The sequence below is a fragment of the Natator depressus genome, chromosome 21, assembly GCF_965152275.1.
Source record: "Natator depressus isolate rNatDep1 chromosome 21, rNatDep2.hap1, whole genome shotgun sequence".
Lineage (NCBI taxonomy): Eukaryota > Metazoa > Chordata > Testudines > Cheloniidae > Natator > Natator depressus.
Window position 1 is genome coordinate 17,363,532 of NC_134254.1, and position 18,117 is coordinate 17,381,648.

Here is an 18,117-nt window from a genome sequence, read left to right on the forward strand (position 1 = left end):
AGTCAGGACTCTGGGGAAGTCTCTTTTCTGTGAGCAGACTGTCTGCAGGACACACAGCTTCCACCTTCCTGGGTCTGACCTCAGAGCATTCAGCATCTTCTGCCCCTCTGTGCGGTTCCCACAGCAAGTCCACCCAGGCAGGGTCCTGGGGAAGCCAGAGGGTCCTGCACCCCAACTTCACAGTCAGACGGGACTCTCAGCCAGCCAGTAAAACAGAGGTTTATTAGATGACAGGCACATGGTCTAACACAGAGCTTGTAGGTGCAGAGAACAGGACCCCTCAGCTGGGTCCATTCTGGGAGACAGTGAGCCAGACAACCACGTCTGCACTTCGCTCCTCGTCCCCAGCCAGCCCCAAACTGAAACTGTCTCCAGCCCCCACTCCTCTGGGCTTTCCCCTTTCTAGGGCCAGGAGGTCACCTGATCCCTTTGTTCTCCAACCCTTTAGCTCTCACCTTGCAGGGGGGAAGGGCCAGGCCATCAGTTGCCAGGAAACAGGGTGTCAGCCATTCTCTATGTCCAGACCCCTGCACACACCTGCCCTCTAGGGCTCTGCAATGATCAAACACCCTTATCCCACCACCTAGATACTTAAGAACTGCCTAGGGGAAACTGCGGCACTCCCACAATATTCAGAGGAAACATTAAGAGCAGTCCTGCTTCGTCACAAAAGTGTTTTGAGATCATTGGCTGAATGGTATCTTAGCAGTTAAAAGTGTTAATGCCTGTTACTTACACTACTCTGTATCCTTCAGATTCATGTGCGTAATGGGAACGCTGCCTTGGGAGATCATTAGTGTACTATTGCAGGAATCGGAGTAATAGCCGTGTTAGTCTGTATTCGCAAAAAGAAAAGGAGTACTGGTGGCACCTTAGAGACTAACCAATTTATTTGAGCATGAGCTTTCGTGAGCTACAGCTCACTTCATTGGCTGTAGCTCACGAAAGCTCATGCTCAAATAAATTGGTTAGTCTCTAAGGTGCCACCAGTACTCTTTTTCTTATTGCAGGAAGAGGTGATGGATCGGCCGGTGTACAAACTGAAGTACCTTCGGCCCCTTCACCCCATTTTACAGTCCTATCTGTTTGGAAGATAGAATCAATGAGTAGTCAGAACTTTGGAAATTCAGAAGTATAACCTTCCTTGTTTTGTGGTTAGATGATCACTTGGTTGTCAGCATTCATAAACTGAGAATACAAACTGAGCATTGTGTACTGGTGCCTGGTCTCTCTAGGGAGCCACTGTCAGAGGTGGGTCACTGCGGGGAATAGCTGATGTGGAGATCTTTAACTGATGAGTTTGCACAATTAAGTTCTTTACTTCAATCCCAATCAACATCTAGATGTGGGGCTACATCTCACTTTGGCTCTTAGTTTTAATTTGAAGTTAAAACTAACATGAGTTTATTTGTACTTTTCAGGTGCAGGAGAGTCTGGTAAAAGCACCATTGTGAAGCAGATGAAGTAAGTAGAAGCCCAGATATTTAAATTGGTATAAATTGTATTTCTGTATTAGACTGAATAAGAAATCAGCATTGTCCTCCTGGTTTAGCTTGTGATTATGGCTTGTTTTTGTTCCAGGATCATCCATGAAGATGGCTATTCAGAGGAAGAATGCAAACAGTATAAAGTGGTTGTCTACAGCAATACTATTCAGTCCATCATTGCAATAATAAGAGCCATGGGGAGGCTAAAGATAGACTTTGGGGAAGTTGCCAGAGCAGTGAGTATTTCACTCGTTTCCTTTAGCTTGCTTCTGTAATGTAGATTATGTTAATGAAGATCTGAAGTTCAGTCCGTGGAACATGTGGTGGAAATATTTTTAAGCCACAAGATAGCAGTAGTGGAGTACATCTGAAAATCTGTAAAGTATTAGTAACACTCTGCCTGGAGTATCTTATTGTAGATACAGAAAGGAGCCCTTGACAGCTTTTGAACTCCTTTCTAATACAAAATACTTGGATGCAGATCAAGTTGCTACATTTTTAACAAGACGGTTACGGATTAATTTAAAATACTTGGTCTCCTGTGTCAGTGTTCAGTCGTACTTCAGAAAGTTACGCCCCTTTACATTTTTAATCTAAATCAGATGCTAGTGAGTTTTTTCACAATTTAAAAATGATTAAGAGCATCACAAGGATAACTCTTTTTGACTTTCTCCTTTCCAAATCATATGGTTTCCTCCTCTGTGATATCATTAACATTTCCCCTCTCGGAGTCCCCCCTATCTAGCAAACTTCCTGGCATTTCTTCATTCTTTCTTGATTTTTGTGGGTGGGGAAAGCAATAAGACCAAAGGAGGGAAATTCCCAGGAGACACTTGAAAAGGTGGCACAAATACAAAAGAGCAGGAAGTAAATAGTGTAATTGTGGGATTAAGCCCCCCAGGATGTCCCTGTCCACAAACACAAGCCTCTCTCCTGAGTCCAGTTGTGCTTTCAACCTGGGCTAGCTGGCATGGCTGGTAGTGAGGTTAGAGCCCTGGTTCTGCTTTCACTATAGCTGCCCATTTTTGCAGGGGTGATCCAGGCTAAAGCCACTCACGTGCTGATAGGAGAATTGTGCAAAGGCACTAGAGGACTGTGTGCCCAGAAGGACAGGCAGTTCCTCCCACAACTTACTGAGAGCGAATCCTAGAGCAGCTCAGTGTACTGCAGCCATAGAGCCCTGGGATGTGCCCCCAGCTGTCCTAGCGAGAGGCAGAGGAGTGCAGCACCAGTGAAGGCTCTGTAACTCGGGTAGGGTTTTGCAGTGTGGTTGCATAAACTCAGGCCAGATACTGATCAGTTGGGCTAACTCTGCAGTGACATACCCTTAGAGGTGGCACCTGGGCATTACCCTACAGGCTACCTTGGTTGTTCATTATTTCCATGCCCTGCAGCAGCATTCTGAGAACTGATTTCAGGAGAAAGTAAGTATCAGGCGCAGACAGGCTCTTCAAGTTGGTGGACTTGCTGGGAGGGTAAAAGGGCCTTGCAACATTACCCCTTAAATAGAGCTGACACAAGTTGCATCATCACAGAAACCTCAAAGTAGGTCAGCCTATTTCTCAGTTGCAAATCTGGCTGATAATTTCCCTATTGAAAAGCGAGAGCCTATATTAAATTTTCTGACAAGTGTTTCATGTAATCTAATGCAAACAAACACTGGAATCCTGAGTGGTCCCGATCCTTCCTTCCCTGTGAAATGTTCCCATTAAGAAATTGGAATTCCCCTTTCTTTTGACAGTCCTTATGGGAAATGGCAGTTCTTCAAAGCTCTAAAACCTTTAATCACCCAGTATTTGCTTTTGGTGCTGGATTTTTCCCTGCACCAAATAAACTGTAAATAAACTGTAAATTGTAGTTTTAGACAGGAAAAGCTTTAATTCCTTCAGTAGCTTGTTGTACAGAACAGGTATTCTTTTGAAAGCCAGCAGCACTTCTGAGGAGATGCGCCATGCACAAGATATAATGCTGAAGGTTCATATTGCCCCATCTACCTCATTAGAACAGCTAAACATTGCCTGTTAAGTTGGAACTATGATCCTCCTCTACAAAGAGAGGGTTTGTGGTACTATGGGTGTGCTGTATGCCACAGGTGACCACCACCTCCCTCTGATTAATGCATCCTGCTTGCCTGAAACCAGATGCTCTTGAGCAGTTTGCTTCTTGCTCAGTCCGTGTGTTTCTGGATGAAGGAGGAATATTGATTTAACATAGTGGGTAGGTAGACTGGGGAGGGGAATCTAGCTATGCCAGTCAGGAACCTATCACTGGTGTCACTGCAGGCATTTGTGGTTTAAGTGGTGGTTAAGGCTCATTTTAGCTTGTAGTGGTGTTAACTATGGAGTATGACTGAATCTTCCTTTCACCCTCTTCCTGCAGGACGATGCCCGTCAGTTGTTTGTGTTGGCTGGAAGTGCTGAGGAAGGAGTGATGACTCCTGAGCTAGCTGGAGTGATTAAACGATTATGGCGAGATGCCGGGGTCCAGGCCTGCTTCAGCAGATCAAGAGAGTATCAACTTAATGACTCTGCATCCTAGTAAGAGACCGTTACTGCCCCCAGTGTTTTGTGTAGCGAGCACGCCACTTACGACTGTTGTGGTCAGAGCAATGGGTATGTCCAGTGCCTAGGTGCTCCTTTAAAGGACAGTCAGAAAGCGTTTAATGGGAGTACAAGTCACGCTTCAGGAAGTGTTTACCTAAGCTGGGTAGATTGGCAAAATGGGATATCCTAAGACAGGAGGGGATTGGCTCTAAATACTTAGTCCTGCTTCAGGTCATCTAGTCCAGTCACCTGCTCTATTGAGGGCTCTTCAGTCCTACGTGTCGATGATTCTGTGACTCCATGCTTTAGCTGATCAAAGTAGATCTTGTAATGAAAAGGAAAGGGATCAACTGCCTCCATTATAGAATTTATTGCGGTCTTCCCCTTATCACATGAAAAATGTATTTGTGTTTCTAATGTCATGAATGAATTAACTTGTCGATCTGCCTTCCCAGTGTAAAAGTAACTGTCTGTTTGTAAATGTCAGTGTAGTGAGACAAGTTGTAGCTTCTCTGGAAGGTGACTTGAGGTTTCCTCAGTATTAATGTAAGGATTAATATTTCCTGGAAACTAGACTCATAATTAAGCTACCAAATATGTAATGAACAACGTTTAACTGTGAGGTCCTAAAACCAGTATAGGAAAATCCGTTTTCTTGCCGTTCTTCATTTTACTAATTTTCACCAGGCTTCTTCTGGTGGTGCACCAGATGGGAAACAATTTCAGGCAAAAGCGGTGGTTATGTATTTTAGCCCGGGCTGGCAGCCTCGATGCTTCCCATTATGAGAACCTGTTTTCGGTTGCTTACAACTTTGCCAAACTTTAGTTGTTTAGGTTTGTTTTCCATGCTGGGTGTCTGGAATTTTTGGTGACCTTTTCTTTGGAAAGCTCTTGTCAGGGTTCCCTCCCCACTCTGAACTCTAGGGTACAGATGTGGGGACCTGCATGAAAGACCCCCTAAGCTTATTTCTACCAGTTTAGTTTAGACTTCCCCAATGCACAAATTCTTTGCCCTTGGAGGGTATGCTGCCACCACCAAGTGATTTAACAAAGAATCAGGGAAAGGACCACTTGAAGTTCTTATTCCCCCAAAATATCCCCCCAAGCCCTTAGACCTCCTTTCCTGGGGAGGCTTGAGAATAATATCCTAACCAATTGGTTACAACGTGATCACAGACCCAAACCCCTGGGTGTTAGGACAGTAGAGAAATCAGTCGGGTTCTTTAAAAGAATTTTATTTAAAAATCACCTCTGTAAAATCAGGATGGAAAATAACTTTACAGGGTAAAAAACGATTCAAAAACACAGCAGAACTTCCTCTAGGCTTAGTTTCAAAGTTACAAAAAACAGGAATAAACCTCCCTCCAGCAAAGGAAAAATTCACAAGCAGAACAAAAGATAATCTAACACGCCTTGCCTGGCTTTTACTCTCAATTTTTGTAATATGAGAGACTTTTAGGATGGTTTATAGGAGAAGGAGTTTTCTGACCTGATGCTTCTCTGCTTCCAAGAGAACACACACAAATACAACCTTCCCCAGCCCAAGATTTGAAAGTATCTTCTTTCCCCATTGGTCCTTTTGGTCAGGTGCCAACCAGGTTATTTGAGCTTCTTAACCCCTTACAGGTAAGGAGGAATTCTAGGCTACCCTTAGCTGTATGGTTATGACAGCTCTACTGCCCCCCTGCTTTTTGCAGGGACTTGAAATTTGGCAGGGCTCTGGCCTTTGTGTCAGGGATGTGGCTTTTGCCAGCCCTGTGAAAATCCATCAAAAATCCACCAAATTATAAGCCTTTGAAAAATTGCAGTTTGCACATGTTCACTAGACTCCTTTTTAGCAGCCAAATTCCCTGAAGATTCTGTCCATGCTGAGTAGAAGTTTCCCTGCAGTTGCAGTTTTGGGCTGCTGGGGATCATGTTTTGGTCCTGTGAGCAGGGAGCGTGTCTCTTGTGCTCTCATTGACCTCCTCTTCAGGGTCAGCGTACCATGGAGGAAGCTGCCTGATTTAAAGGCTAGAGCTGGATTTGTTGGGGGTGGGATGGCAGGGAAGTAGTTTGGGACAAAGGTGGGGTGGATGTGGACTTGGAATTAGAGTGAAGGGAAAGACAGATGATAAAGGCAAGGGGACTAAGTCGGTATGTTGGGATCGGGACGGGGGAGACACTGAGATTGAGTCGCCGGGGGGGGGGGGGTGATTAGAAGTGACTGGAACTGAGAGGTCAGGGGAAGAAGTGTGTGTGTGTGTGTGTGTGTGTGTGTGGGTGTTGGGGGGAAAGGGGATGACACTGATCTGATGAGGAGCCAGGTTGCTAGGGGTCAACTGGGATTGTCTGGGCAAAGAGAGGGACAAGGAGCTGGGAGGGTGATGACTACTTTGGGAGTAGACAAGAAGTCTGGGTAGGGAGATGGGGGGGGGGGGCAGAAGGGGGAGACATATTGGCTGTGGAGCTGAGGTGTGGGGAGTAGTGGGATTGGCTGGGGTGGGGAAGAGACAGAAGTAGAGGACAGGGCCAGGATGGGGTGCGAGGAGAGGAAACTAGCTGAAGAGTCTGTGCCCACTGGAGCACACTCCCCTCCTGAGCCTGGATTGGAACCTAAGGTTCCTGAGTCTCACCATTCATCTGCTATCAGTAAATATCTGGAAGCCCTCTAAATAGCAGCTTTCCATCCTTTTCTAGTGCTCGTCATCTTAGTGGATGACAATTTAGTCCAGCTCTCAAGTGTCAGAAGTGGATCTAATGGTTCCAACCCCGCTGATGACCTCTGTGGGTGTCCGTATGATCCCACATGATGATGGAATTTTTGTTTTCATTAAAAAAAAAAAAAAAAACCCTAGGAAATTACACAGAAAAATTACAAGAAATGAATGCTAATATTGCAAAGTTAATCACCCCAAAATTGGGAAATGCTGGAATTAAGATTACCTGTGCAAACTTAATCCAGTCTCATTATGCATATGCATTATGGTGCAATCTAATTATGTGATCACATGCCATTATTTTCTACACTTCAGCCTCATTCAGTTCACAGGATGAATCTGTCCAGCAAAAGGTGGGTGTTGTCTGTAATGCTCTCTGCTTCAGTGGTTGCAGAAGTTGGAAGATGTGTAGTGAATGAGGCAGGGGATTGCAGAAAGAGAAAGGATGGGCTCCAGCGTAAAGCAGTCGAATGCTGCCCTGGGGAACTGGATTGTATCCCCTCCGTGCCAGAGTTCCTATGTGGTGCTCAACAAATCACTTAACCCAGACTTTTCAGAGGTAGTTGCTAATTCCACGTTCCTATCTTGCCATTTGTGCTGTCGTGCTTCATGTACAATGGACTTTGTATTGTGTAAAGGCCCATTGAAGCATCAGCACCTTACCTGGTCGGGTGCCAGGCTATTCACTGCCTCGGCTTCCCCTCACTCATGCACCTGACCTTCCTAGGAAGGACTCGTTGCCACATCCAAATCTTTTTTCAAGCAGTTTTATTCTTCATACATAAAATGTAGGTGAAACAAAAGCAGATCCTCCACCCAGCTCCCAGGGGCTTTCCCCCTGGTGCTGAAAAAACACGCCTTCCCTTCCTTCCCCCTGCTGCATAGCCTACTTCAGGAACCCTTCCTCCCTCCTGCAGCTCCTCTCCCTTCCCAGCTGGGCCTGATAGTTGAAGGGACATATTCAGTTTGACAAAACTAATTAAAATCTGCCCTTCCCTTCGTTGGGGATGCTGGAGGTTGTGTTCAGTTTGGTGCATCTATTTCTACCTTTACCTAGCCACAACACCTCCCTAACTTCAGCTAACCACAGCAGGGAAGGCACAGCCTATTTCTGCATCCCGGGAATTCAATCTCCTATCTCAATGCCTGGGTCATCAGAACTTTGTCATGGGGCTGTTTTCCCTGACATCTTCAGTTCAGGAAGGACTGGCTCCCGAGAACCGCATAGGAAGGGATGAATGGATATTCTTTGGTTGAGAGTCAGAGGAGCTATAACTAGAGCAATAGCTAGGACTCCTGTGAAGGAGAACTTCTAGTCAGGCCCTAGAAGATACTGTACCTCCCTGGTTCTCGTATCTTATGGGTGTTGGCCTTTTGGTACAGCCTTTCCAGAAAGCTTGTAGTTCAGTGGTCCTAAATACAGAACTATCTGAATACTGTCATGGGGATTTCATGCCCTCTTATACCCTTTCCTCAGTATGGAGTCAGAAGGCAGTCGTCTGTGTTCTCTGCTTTTCCCTAGAGATGTTAGTGACAACTCCTCCCTTAGCTCAAGTTGTGACTACTCAGTATCCTACAGCCTCTTCCATAATAAATGCTTTGTATGAATCTTTTAGAGCTTTTAGCTGTTTGGCCTAGTAAGCGTTCTTCCCAGTAGTTAAAGGAAACATGACTGCATTGTTAGGAAAATACCACCCTGGTGCTCATGTGAACATGTGGAGGAGGGAGAGCCTATTGTAGCCACCAACTGAATCCTGTCCAACTCATTGACGACATCTGCCAAAATCTGCCTGTCTCCTGAGCAGCTCTGTGAGAAATCAATGTTCTGCTTTGTACTGCGAGGTTCCTCCTGAGTTTTGGATTCAGAGTAACCTGAAGCTGCCAGATTTTATTTGATTTCAAGTTGGAGGTATAAATCTCTGGACATGCGAGCGTTGGGGAGCTGCCCCAAAACTACTATGGGTTCTCCTGGGAAACCTCAATGGTCAGCCAAGTCCTGGGCTTAATTATGAAAATGTCACCCCCTCTGTAGCTGAAATCTTAATTTTAGGATTTCCACTTTTACAGGCGATAGTTGAAGCATGAAAACAAGCTTCCTCCACTGGAGAGGGTGTGGTGTAGGGAGCAAATGTTTGTGTCAAAAATAGTGAAAAAATTATCTAAGAAGGTGAGGGAAAGCCCTGGGCGGTGCTCAGCCAGGAAGGGAACATTGTTAAACCAGGTAGGATATAGGAAGACTCTCATATTAGGATAAACACATCTGTTCTTTGAATGGTAGATAAATTTGTCTCGTCTTAGTTTGTCTTAACGTCTATCCACATAGTAGTGGGAAAACTGGATTGTTAATATTAAGTCTCCTAGTGTGGTCTCTGCATCATTCTCTTGTCCCCCACTTTCTCTTCTTGCATTTCTGCTTTTTTTTCAGGCTGACATCTTTTACATGGTCGTGTTATACAGAAGCTGTGCACAACAGATCTAGTAGCAGCTTGTAACTGACTAGGATTCTGCAGCTTCCCTATGTAGAAAGCACTTCTTTGCAGGACAGTGCTGTATGGGTGTGGCTGCAGCCACTTCCCACACAGAGCAAACCACATCTGTCAAGTCATGACAGATAAGGAAGTGTGATGAGGGAGCTTTTGTCGCAGATCTACAAGGCCTACGTGTGTATGGGGAAAACTGAAGAGCGAAGGCTTACTTCCTGGTGTCAGGAGGTTCCTTTTGATGCTGCCAGTGTTCTGATCATTTTAAAATGCATTTCTTCTGTCCAGGGAGGGTCAGATGATTATTGGCCTGTAGCGTTGTTCATTTCTACCTTTTTGAATGACTTGGTTAAGGTCTTTCATGGAGTCTTAATATATTATTTTCTGGATTCTCTCTCCAATCAGTTGGGCCAGGTTTGTTGTAAGAGTCACACTCCAAACACTAATGGAAACAAGGTGCTTATCGGACTAAAGTAGCTTTGTGTTGTAAGCATGTGTGTGGGATTTCTCAATTCATTTGGTGGTAGATATTGACTGAAGTTATTTATCTCCTCCATCTGCTGTGGAAAGAGCTGATGAGAGAACTGAACCAGTTTTGCTTTCAATAGGTCTTGTGCTGAATCCTGACAATGTAGTGAGTAGATTACAAGTGTGCGAATGGAGGAAGCAGAGCATCTGTTTAAATAATTCACTAGTTAGTCACATGCTTGTTATCAAAGCCAAGCTGTTACAGTGCCAGCTCTTGAGGTAGCACTTGCATTCTTCTACCAACAGGACACAGCTTGTTTAGAGTTTAATACTTATTGCCAGTGCTGTTACTTAATTCATTTGGCTTTGCTGTCTGGTTTGCGTAGCTGCTTTTCCATTAGTGCTTTGTTGCTAAATTAGCTGTGTTCTGGTGTGTCTGACTAGAGCAGTTACTTTTTCCTGTGGTGTTAGGCTAATCAGGACTAGAAATTCCAAGGATCTTTATTTTCTAACAGAAATATACTTTTATCATAAGACTAGTACAGGTAACACTACCTACACCAAGTGCAGTTATATAGTTTTTTCTAAAAGCTCATTAAAAATATGCCAGGGCACAGAATAGGGTATCTTGTAGACGGTTGAGAAGTTTACTCTTTGAATTAGTTGGCAACTTGTCTGTTATGTTAGTGAGTGGAAAGAAGGACTGTAGAACCAACCCATGACAAATTATCCATTGGAAGGGTATAGCCATACAATGTGTCTACCAAGAGTCGGAGAACTGGCAGGGCTAGAAGTGGGGGCAAAGGCTAAAGCCTGCCAGTTCAAAACCTACAGTTATTATAGATTATCTTTGGCAACCTGAGAGTAGAGGAGCTTGTGATTAATACCTGCTCTGAAATGGATGAAAGGCAGGAGCATGATTTGTGGGTCCAGACTAGAAGAGATGCACCCATTACATGCCTTGGAGCTCTAAAGGGGATGTTTGTATGAAGCTGGGAGTTGAAGGTGGTCTCAGTGGATACGCTGCTGCAGAGTGTCTGTGATGCTGCAGAAGGGAAAGGATTCCTCCCAGCAGCCTCTGAGGTGCATAGCCCAGCTATATGGGCGGGGTGCTGGAGCGAAGAGTTGGGCCTTGGGCAGTTCAGAATTCTGGTCTCAGAGGGCCTGGAGGCACAGGAAGGCAGCAGTGTATCAGGTCACATGACAAGTATTTTTGCCCCATAAAAGCTAGAGATTGAGTTTGTTCTCCAGACATTGGTGGGTAAGGGTTCCCAAGTTGTCAGGGAAAGATTCCTGCTTGCTTTTGCCTGAGTGGATGGCTGGATTTGTCATGCTTTGGACAGGGCTATGAACGTGGCTTACTGTTTCTGCCTTTTACCCTTTACAATGAGCAGAAACCTGGGCTTTATTCACTTCTCTTCTGGTACGTTAGTGTTTGTCTTTGGAGGCCTCCAGGTGAATTTCTTTAGCAAAAGGTATTGATTACAGAGGGAATTTGATGATCATTTTTCTGCTCTGTCTTCCACACTTATTCTGTAGCCCAGCTTGCGTTTGACTAGCTGAGCACCATCTGTTACTGACTGACTGCTGTGTTAGGCTGGATAGTACATGGCTATAGGAAACTCTAGAATACAGGTATATGTTGGAGGTCTGGGCTGTGCTAACAGAACTAATGCACTTCACCATGACTTTCTTCTGCGGTTTATAAAAGATTCATAGCAAGGACGCAGACTAAAAAAAGCATGTCTTGGATTGTCTCTTTGGTTTAGTTACCTAAATGACTTGGATAGAATATCCCAGCAGACCTACATTCCAACTCAGCAAGATGTTCTGCGGACCAGAGTGAAGACTACAGGCATTGTGGAAACTCACTTCACCTTCAAGGACCTGTACTTCAAGTGAGTATGGTGCAGGCTGCTGCAGGATGTCATTCCTCCCTGCAGATTGCACTGCTTTCTTCTACTGAGTGCTGTGGTGCTTGGTGATGGTTGGTATCCAGTTTTCCCTCATGCACATATTGTGGAGCCTTGTTCTTATTCAGCACTTTCAAGTAAATTGTGACTATACTCCCTTGTCATTAATTACTCTGTTCTTCCTGAAATTACTCACTTGGGGTACCTCTGACTTTTTTATTTACATTCTTTTGTTCTTTTCAGCTGCTTTTCTGTTGGAATCGCAAACACAGGTACTGAATGCTTGTTTACAGGATCAAAAACTACTAAAAGGACACTGGCTACTGGTTTTAGTTTGCATTTAATCCCTTCATTTGATAAGTGCCGTTCCCTATAGCCTTGGTCTCTTGTCATTTGCAGTGCATTGTTTTCCTGTGTTCCTAAGGGAGCTGAAATTAATTTGGCTCTGACTGGCCTGCATGGCATTGTTAGCAAAACTCGAAATATTATAGTGCTGACTAACCCTGCTGCAAAGCAGCAGGGGGCATAGAATAGAATATCAGGGTTGGAAGGGGCTTCAGGAGATCATATAATCCAACCCCCTGCTCAAAGCAGGACCAACCCCAACTAAATCATCCCAGCCAGGGCTTTGTCAAGCCTGACCTTGAAAACCTCTAAGGAAGGAGATTCCACCACCTCCCTAGGTAACCCATTCCAGTGCTTCACCACCCTCCTAGTGAAAAAGTTTTTCCTAACATCCAACCTAAATCTCCCCTGCTGCAACTTGAGACCATTGCTCCTTGTTCTGTCATCTGCTACCAGTGAGAACAGTCTAGATCCATCCTCTTTGGAACCCCCTTTCAGGTAGTTGAAAGCAGCTATCAAATCCCACCTCATTCTTTCCTTCTGGAGACTAAATAATCCCAGTTCCCTCAGCCTCTCCTCATAAATCATATCCTAGCATGCATAAGTGTGGCAAAAATGGCTGCCTTTATTGTGCAAGAGTCCAGGGGCTGGGACTTGCCCTCTATTGTAATACAAGTAAAACCCTTTGAAGGGGTACAGATACTGAGCCTAACCTTGACAGTGTCCCTTTAAGTATGATAAATCAGAGTTCCCTCTTTATCCTCCATACAAGCTGTTGTACGGAGGATAGGTGGGGTTAGCATAGGCTTCCCCCCAGCTTCCTGCTTACTCTTCTAGCTAACCCTTGCTTTGGACTCTGAGCGTGTTCACTGACACATGAGCTAGAATCCTATGTGGTGGATGTTAGTGCTGTGTAACATTGTCATAGGAAGCTGCTGCGTTTGTATTATGGGCCAGGTTCTCTTCCCTGTCAGGAATGCTGTCGTCAAGTTTCAGTTACATAAGGTCTTTAAATAAGCATTAATTTGCCAGCTATGATTTTGATCCTTTTGTGTAACCAGGTTTGAAAGGGACATAGGAAAAATCTAAACATTTGTGTAGGAAATCCGACTCATTACACACTTCTTGAGGATACAGTGGCAGCTTGGCTTCTGAGCTGTCTAACCTGTGACTTGTGAACAGAAAATGCTTGCATAATTTGCATCAGAGCTATTTTTATGGCTATTGGTGAGCTCGGGGGAAACTTGTCTTCCATCACTGTGTACTGGGATTAACATTGCTGTGCTGTGCAGTGCTCTGACTCCTGGGACACTGAGCTCAACGTAGAAGACAGGGTTAAAATAAACGTTTCTGTGAATAGGGAAGATAAGGAAAGTTTCCAGCTATCTGCTGTGCAATAGAAACAGATGTTGTCTAAGGCACTGCAACCCTTACCCAGCCTCCTGTTGGGACCTACAAGCATGGCTATACCCCTCTCTGTATCCATATGAATGGGATATAGAAGTGAGAGTAGATACGTGATGAGGGTAGAAGGGCCCAGCCAAGATTTGGCTAAGAGGCAATTTCAGATCATGTGGGTTTGGGTAGAGATAGGTGTTATATTGCTAAATAGGTTTTTTTAATTAGATCATTAAGGCTGAGCATTCATACCTCCCTTTAGGAGACTGGCTTATACAGGGCTAATAAAGCCTGCTTAGGCTAACTGGGCATCCATAGAAAGTGAGACACAAGGCATATCGTTTCAAAGGGATGGGCCTACTTAGGGAAATGCTTAAATAGATTTTTAAACACAAAGCAGCAGTTTTCTCTCTTGCAACCTAATGTATCTTCCTTTCATACTGCAATGAAGTCACAATGTTGAATCTGGGACTGCACTTCCCTACTGGGCTGAGATGTTCTAAAGGCATGACTGTGAATTCAGGATCAGCTTGGAGAAGTGGGGTTGAGAGGCACTGTTCTTTTTTCAGATATCTTTGCAATAACAGCAAAAGTAATGGAGAGCTTTACAAACTAACCTGTATCTTTATACAAAATTCCCTCTTTCCTAGTGTGGTCCATTGGGACAGCGTGTTTTGAATAAAAGCATGGAGCCAGAATTCTAGCCCTTTTGATCAGAATCATTAAATTGTGTTCCTTTTGGCACACACTGAATAGTTCCTCTCTTTGGGTGTCTGACTGCCTGTTTGCTCTGATGATTGTCAACTTGGATTTTGGTTTTGTACCTCTTGAATATTGACTTGTATCTGACCCGATTTAATTAGTGATTGCGGTCAGTCAGAAACCAGCAGGGAATACTGCCTCTCTTCAGAGTGCATTGTAACTTTCCAATAAACTTCCATATCTGTTTTATAGCCAGAAATCTTCCAGCAAAATTTAGGAATTTTTTGCCCCCAAACCTTCAAACCCCTATAGCTCATTAATTATATATTAAACTGCTGCAACACCCAACTTCTTAAAAGTTCCATCAGCATCCCAGTAGGTACAGATCATGTTACCTCAGAGAACCAAGCACAGGTAATTGGAAGAACTGACTTATGCAGAGCAGGTGCTTTGCATCCAGTGAAGCCAATGGGTTACTGCTGCTGGGAATGTGAGATAACAACCAAGGAAGAGTGCCAAGGTGAAGCAGCAGGCCCTATTCTTTCCATTCGAGATACTGTTGCAAACAAGCCCTTGAGGGTTATTTCCAACTGGGAGGCATAGAATCTTCATATTTTAAATTAAAACTTGAGTTTTAATTAGAAAAAAAATTAAAATCCCCTAAATTGGAGGATTTGAGTTTCTGGCCTTATTGATGGAAAGGCTTTATGTATCTCTGCATTTCCCTTGCAATCTGCTTGCTGAAAGTGTTTTGAAAAGTTGTTCTTCTCCATTTCCTGTGAGTAGGAAGGTGAGTGCTGCACATCATCTGAGCCACTTTCCCTTCACTCTTCCAGGATGTTCGATGTTGGTGGCCAGCGATCAGAACGAAAGAAATGGATCCACTGCTTTGAAGGCGTGACAGCAATCATATTTTGTGTAGCCCTCAGTGATTATGACCTTGTTCTTGCAGAAGATGAAGAAATGGTATGTCACTGTTACTAACACCTGGCTGCAGCCAGGGGATTGAGGTGGAAGTTAGCTTCAAGCTGCCCTATATACTTCGTATCCAGGTTTTATGGGACTCTAACCATAACTTGTTCTGTGTTTAGTATTAACTGTGTTGGAGATGGTGATAGAAAGCAATCTCTCCCCTAAGTCATCTGGCAATAGCACTGTGCAGGGAATGGGCTTCTCAAGAGCAGCCTCTAGCCTATTCCTCTACAAGAGCACATAATAACAAACACTGCAGGAAGTGACAACCACTACAAATACACGCTTTCTTCAGAACCCGTGCCTCCCTGACAGTCTGAGAGAGATTATGGGGTGGGGAAATGCTGAGGAAAATTAAGACATGGGGAGTTTCAATCTTTCCTGGACAGACCTCTGATCAGGGTCAAGCACAGTGCAGAATTACCTGACCTCTGTCTGACGCAGCACCACTAACATTTGTGTGGTTGCACAGCAGTGACGCTTCACATTTTGAACACTAGTAGCTTTGTTCTAAAGCTCATCAAAGAAAAAACCCTCCTCCCAATTTACCCCTGGAATGATGCATTGTTCTTTTAATTACTTTTCAGAACCGAATGCATGAGAGTATGAAACTGTTTGACAGCATTTGTAACAACAAATGGTTTACAGACACCTCAATCATTCTCTTCCTGAACAAGAAAGACCTGTTTGAGGAAAAGATTAAGAGGAGCCCATTAACAATCTGCTACCCAGAGTACACAGGTGAGCTGGGCTAACAGAAATGAAGAATTAGAATGAAGGTGCCTCCCAGAGCCAAGCAGTTAAAACTCTCAGGAAATCCAAGCTCACTTGAGCCTGTCGTTCCTTGTCATTCCCGTCCTCTGGACTTCATACATGGGCAAGGGGAGGGCTCTGTCTTGTGCTGGGACAGTACATGTCTAATGATTTAAAGGTGGTCAGAAGGGCTAGCCCACCTGGGCATGATCAGCACTGGTTCTCTCTTCTCAGAAGCTTTGGCTCCATGTGGAACCCTTGTCCACATTTTCATATGACTTGGAGTATGGATAGAACAGATGTCTGGCCTGTTCATGTGCTCCTCATAGCTAGGTCCTGATGCATCTCACTGGTGGTGTACGGATAACTGTGTTTCAGCTCAATGGAAATTCTGGAGACACTATAAAAGGAATCTGGGTGAATGCTAAAGCGCTCATTTGCCCTAGCAACGAAAGTCCCCATTTCCTCCCCTAGAGTACCCTTTGCAGCCACCTCCCTGTTCCAAATGGTGTGCAGGCAGGTCATTCTCCTGAATCTATCCCTCTATGCCTAGTCTTTTAAAGGTCAGACCCACATCTGCCCTCTAGTGTGATCCTCTTGGGGTTATGTCTAGTCATAGCCCAAATGATGGGGCCTCCATTCATGCCTGTCATTTGTTTCATCCCCTACTTCAATTTAGTAATTTAATCTAGTGGGTGAAGCTGTACAGGTATTAAGTACTAGTGACCATTGTACCGAAGGGGCTAATGGTAAGACTGTAGCTTGCTAAAGCATATGGTTGCAAGAAGCTTAACTTCTGCTTGAAAGATTTGAATCAAGCTCTCTTCTGCAAGCTGCTGAGTAAAGTCAGGTGTCCTATTTTGCAGGCTCTAATACATACGAGGAGGCAGCTGCATATATTCAGTGTCAGTTTGAAGATCTGAACCGAAGAAAAGACACCAAGGAGATCTACACCCACTTCACCTGTGCCACTGACACAAAGAACGTGCAGTTTGTGTTTGATGCTGTTACAGATGTTATCATTAAAAACAACCTGAAGGAATGTGGACTCTATTAAGAAGGAAGGTAACAATGAGCTATCTAACTGCTCTGAGTTCTAGTAATATATTTACACTGACAACTCAATGTGGGGTTGCAATGTGCTTTTGCTAACACTTGTTCTTCTTTCAGTTTTTAAAGACGTGGCGTTTTGAGAAGCAAACTTTCTTTGCTGCCTCATGGACAGCTGCAAGCATGAACAGGACCAGGGGAATGAAAACAGCATGCAAAATTCTTGCATTCCTTAGCACAATCTTCTGTATTAGGGACCTTTTTTAATTGATATGGGATGTTGAAGTTAAAGATCTCAAAATGGAACAACTGTTAAGTGTGATTTGATCATCTAGGCAGCATTCAGATTGCATAATCTCAAATGTGTACAGCTGTTGTGAAATTGAGGTGCTGGATTCCAGAACTTCAGTATGTAGCTTTTCTCTTTCTTTGATTAACAAGCCACCACTAGTCTGTTTTTAAGGTTTTTCCATCAAGAAAACTATATATAACTTTACTAAATTTTATTTCTTTATTTGCCAATGAATCTTGTTTTAAAAAAACAAAACAAAAAATCATTTAACTATGCACATGATGTGACCAGATCATGCAGAAAGTATTCCTCTTAGTAGGAACTCTTTGTTTTTAATGCTTGGTATGGTCAGTTTAATATTTCTGCAGCTATTTAAAAGATCCATAGAACTCTTATGACTTTAGCTTCAGCTGCTTCTGATGTGTAATTTGTTACCATCCTGCTACAAATACCATAAGGCTTTTAAAAGAGGGAGTGGAGGTTTCTGCAGCAGGATAACACATCTTAACTTGTGGTTGGGGTTTACCTGGGCTATGCTGGTCACCAGATTACTGAGATTTGTACTGGGGTAGTAAGCTTTAAAGACGGCTTCTTGGGTGAAAATCTACCTAGGAATGCTTCCATCTGAAGGGACAAATTGCTAAATTCCAAACTAGATGGAGCATACATGCTGCTACAAAGCTACTAAATCAACCACTTAGATCCTTGTGTGTTTGGTTTTTTTCTTGTCTAAAGCAGTGGTGAACCTTGTAAAAGATGCCCCTTGTTTTGCATTTTACCATGGCCTTTTATGTTCAGAGACTTCTAAACTGTATTGACAGCATGCCTTTACTTTGTAAATGTGGTGCCAAATTCCTCTTTGCCATTTGTTTTTACTGTAGTAATGTTCTTAACAAGTCAGTACATTCCTTTGCTGAAACCATTGCATTATGAGACTTTTCCCAATTTGTCATGTGTACGGTTTCAACCTGTTGTAGTTGTTGGCAGTATTAAAATGGTGAGTAAACAGTTTAGC

The 18,117-nt window shown here is 43.8% G+C and overlaps 1 protein-coding gene across 2 annotated transcripts in view; it reads left to right on the forward strand.

Annotated features, from left to right (window-relative positions):
- Positions 1-18,117, forward strand: part of GNAI3 (G protein subunit alpha i3) — a 44,831-nt gene extending 26,714 nt beyond the window's left edge. Inside the window, exons 2-9 of one of the 2 annotated variants that reach the window (XM_074936453.1) lie at positions 1,422-1,464; positions 1,582-1,723; positions 3,867-4,024; positions 11,447-11,575; positions 14,872-15,001; positions 15,595-15,748; positions 16,627-16,825; positions 16,931-18,116. In XM_074936453.1, coding sequence (XP_074792554.1) covers positions 1,422-1,464; positions 1,582-1,723; positions 3,867-4,024; positions 11,447-11,575; positions 14,872-15,001; positions 15,595-15,748; positions 16,627-16,817 — 947 coding nt within the window. In that variant the 3' untranslated portion in view covers positions 16,818-16,825; positions 16,931-18,116. Of the gene's footprint in view, positions 1-1,421; positions 1,465-1,581; positions 1,724-3,866; positions 4,025-11,446; positions 11,576-14,871; positions 15,002-15,594; positions 15,749-16,626; positions 16,826-16,930 lie in introns of both variants that reach the window. The other variant, XM_074936454.1, reaches the window with a different exon arrangement.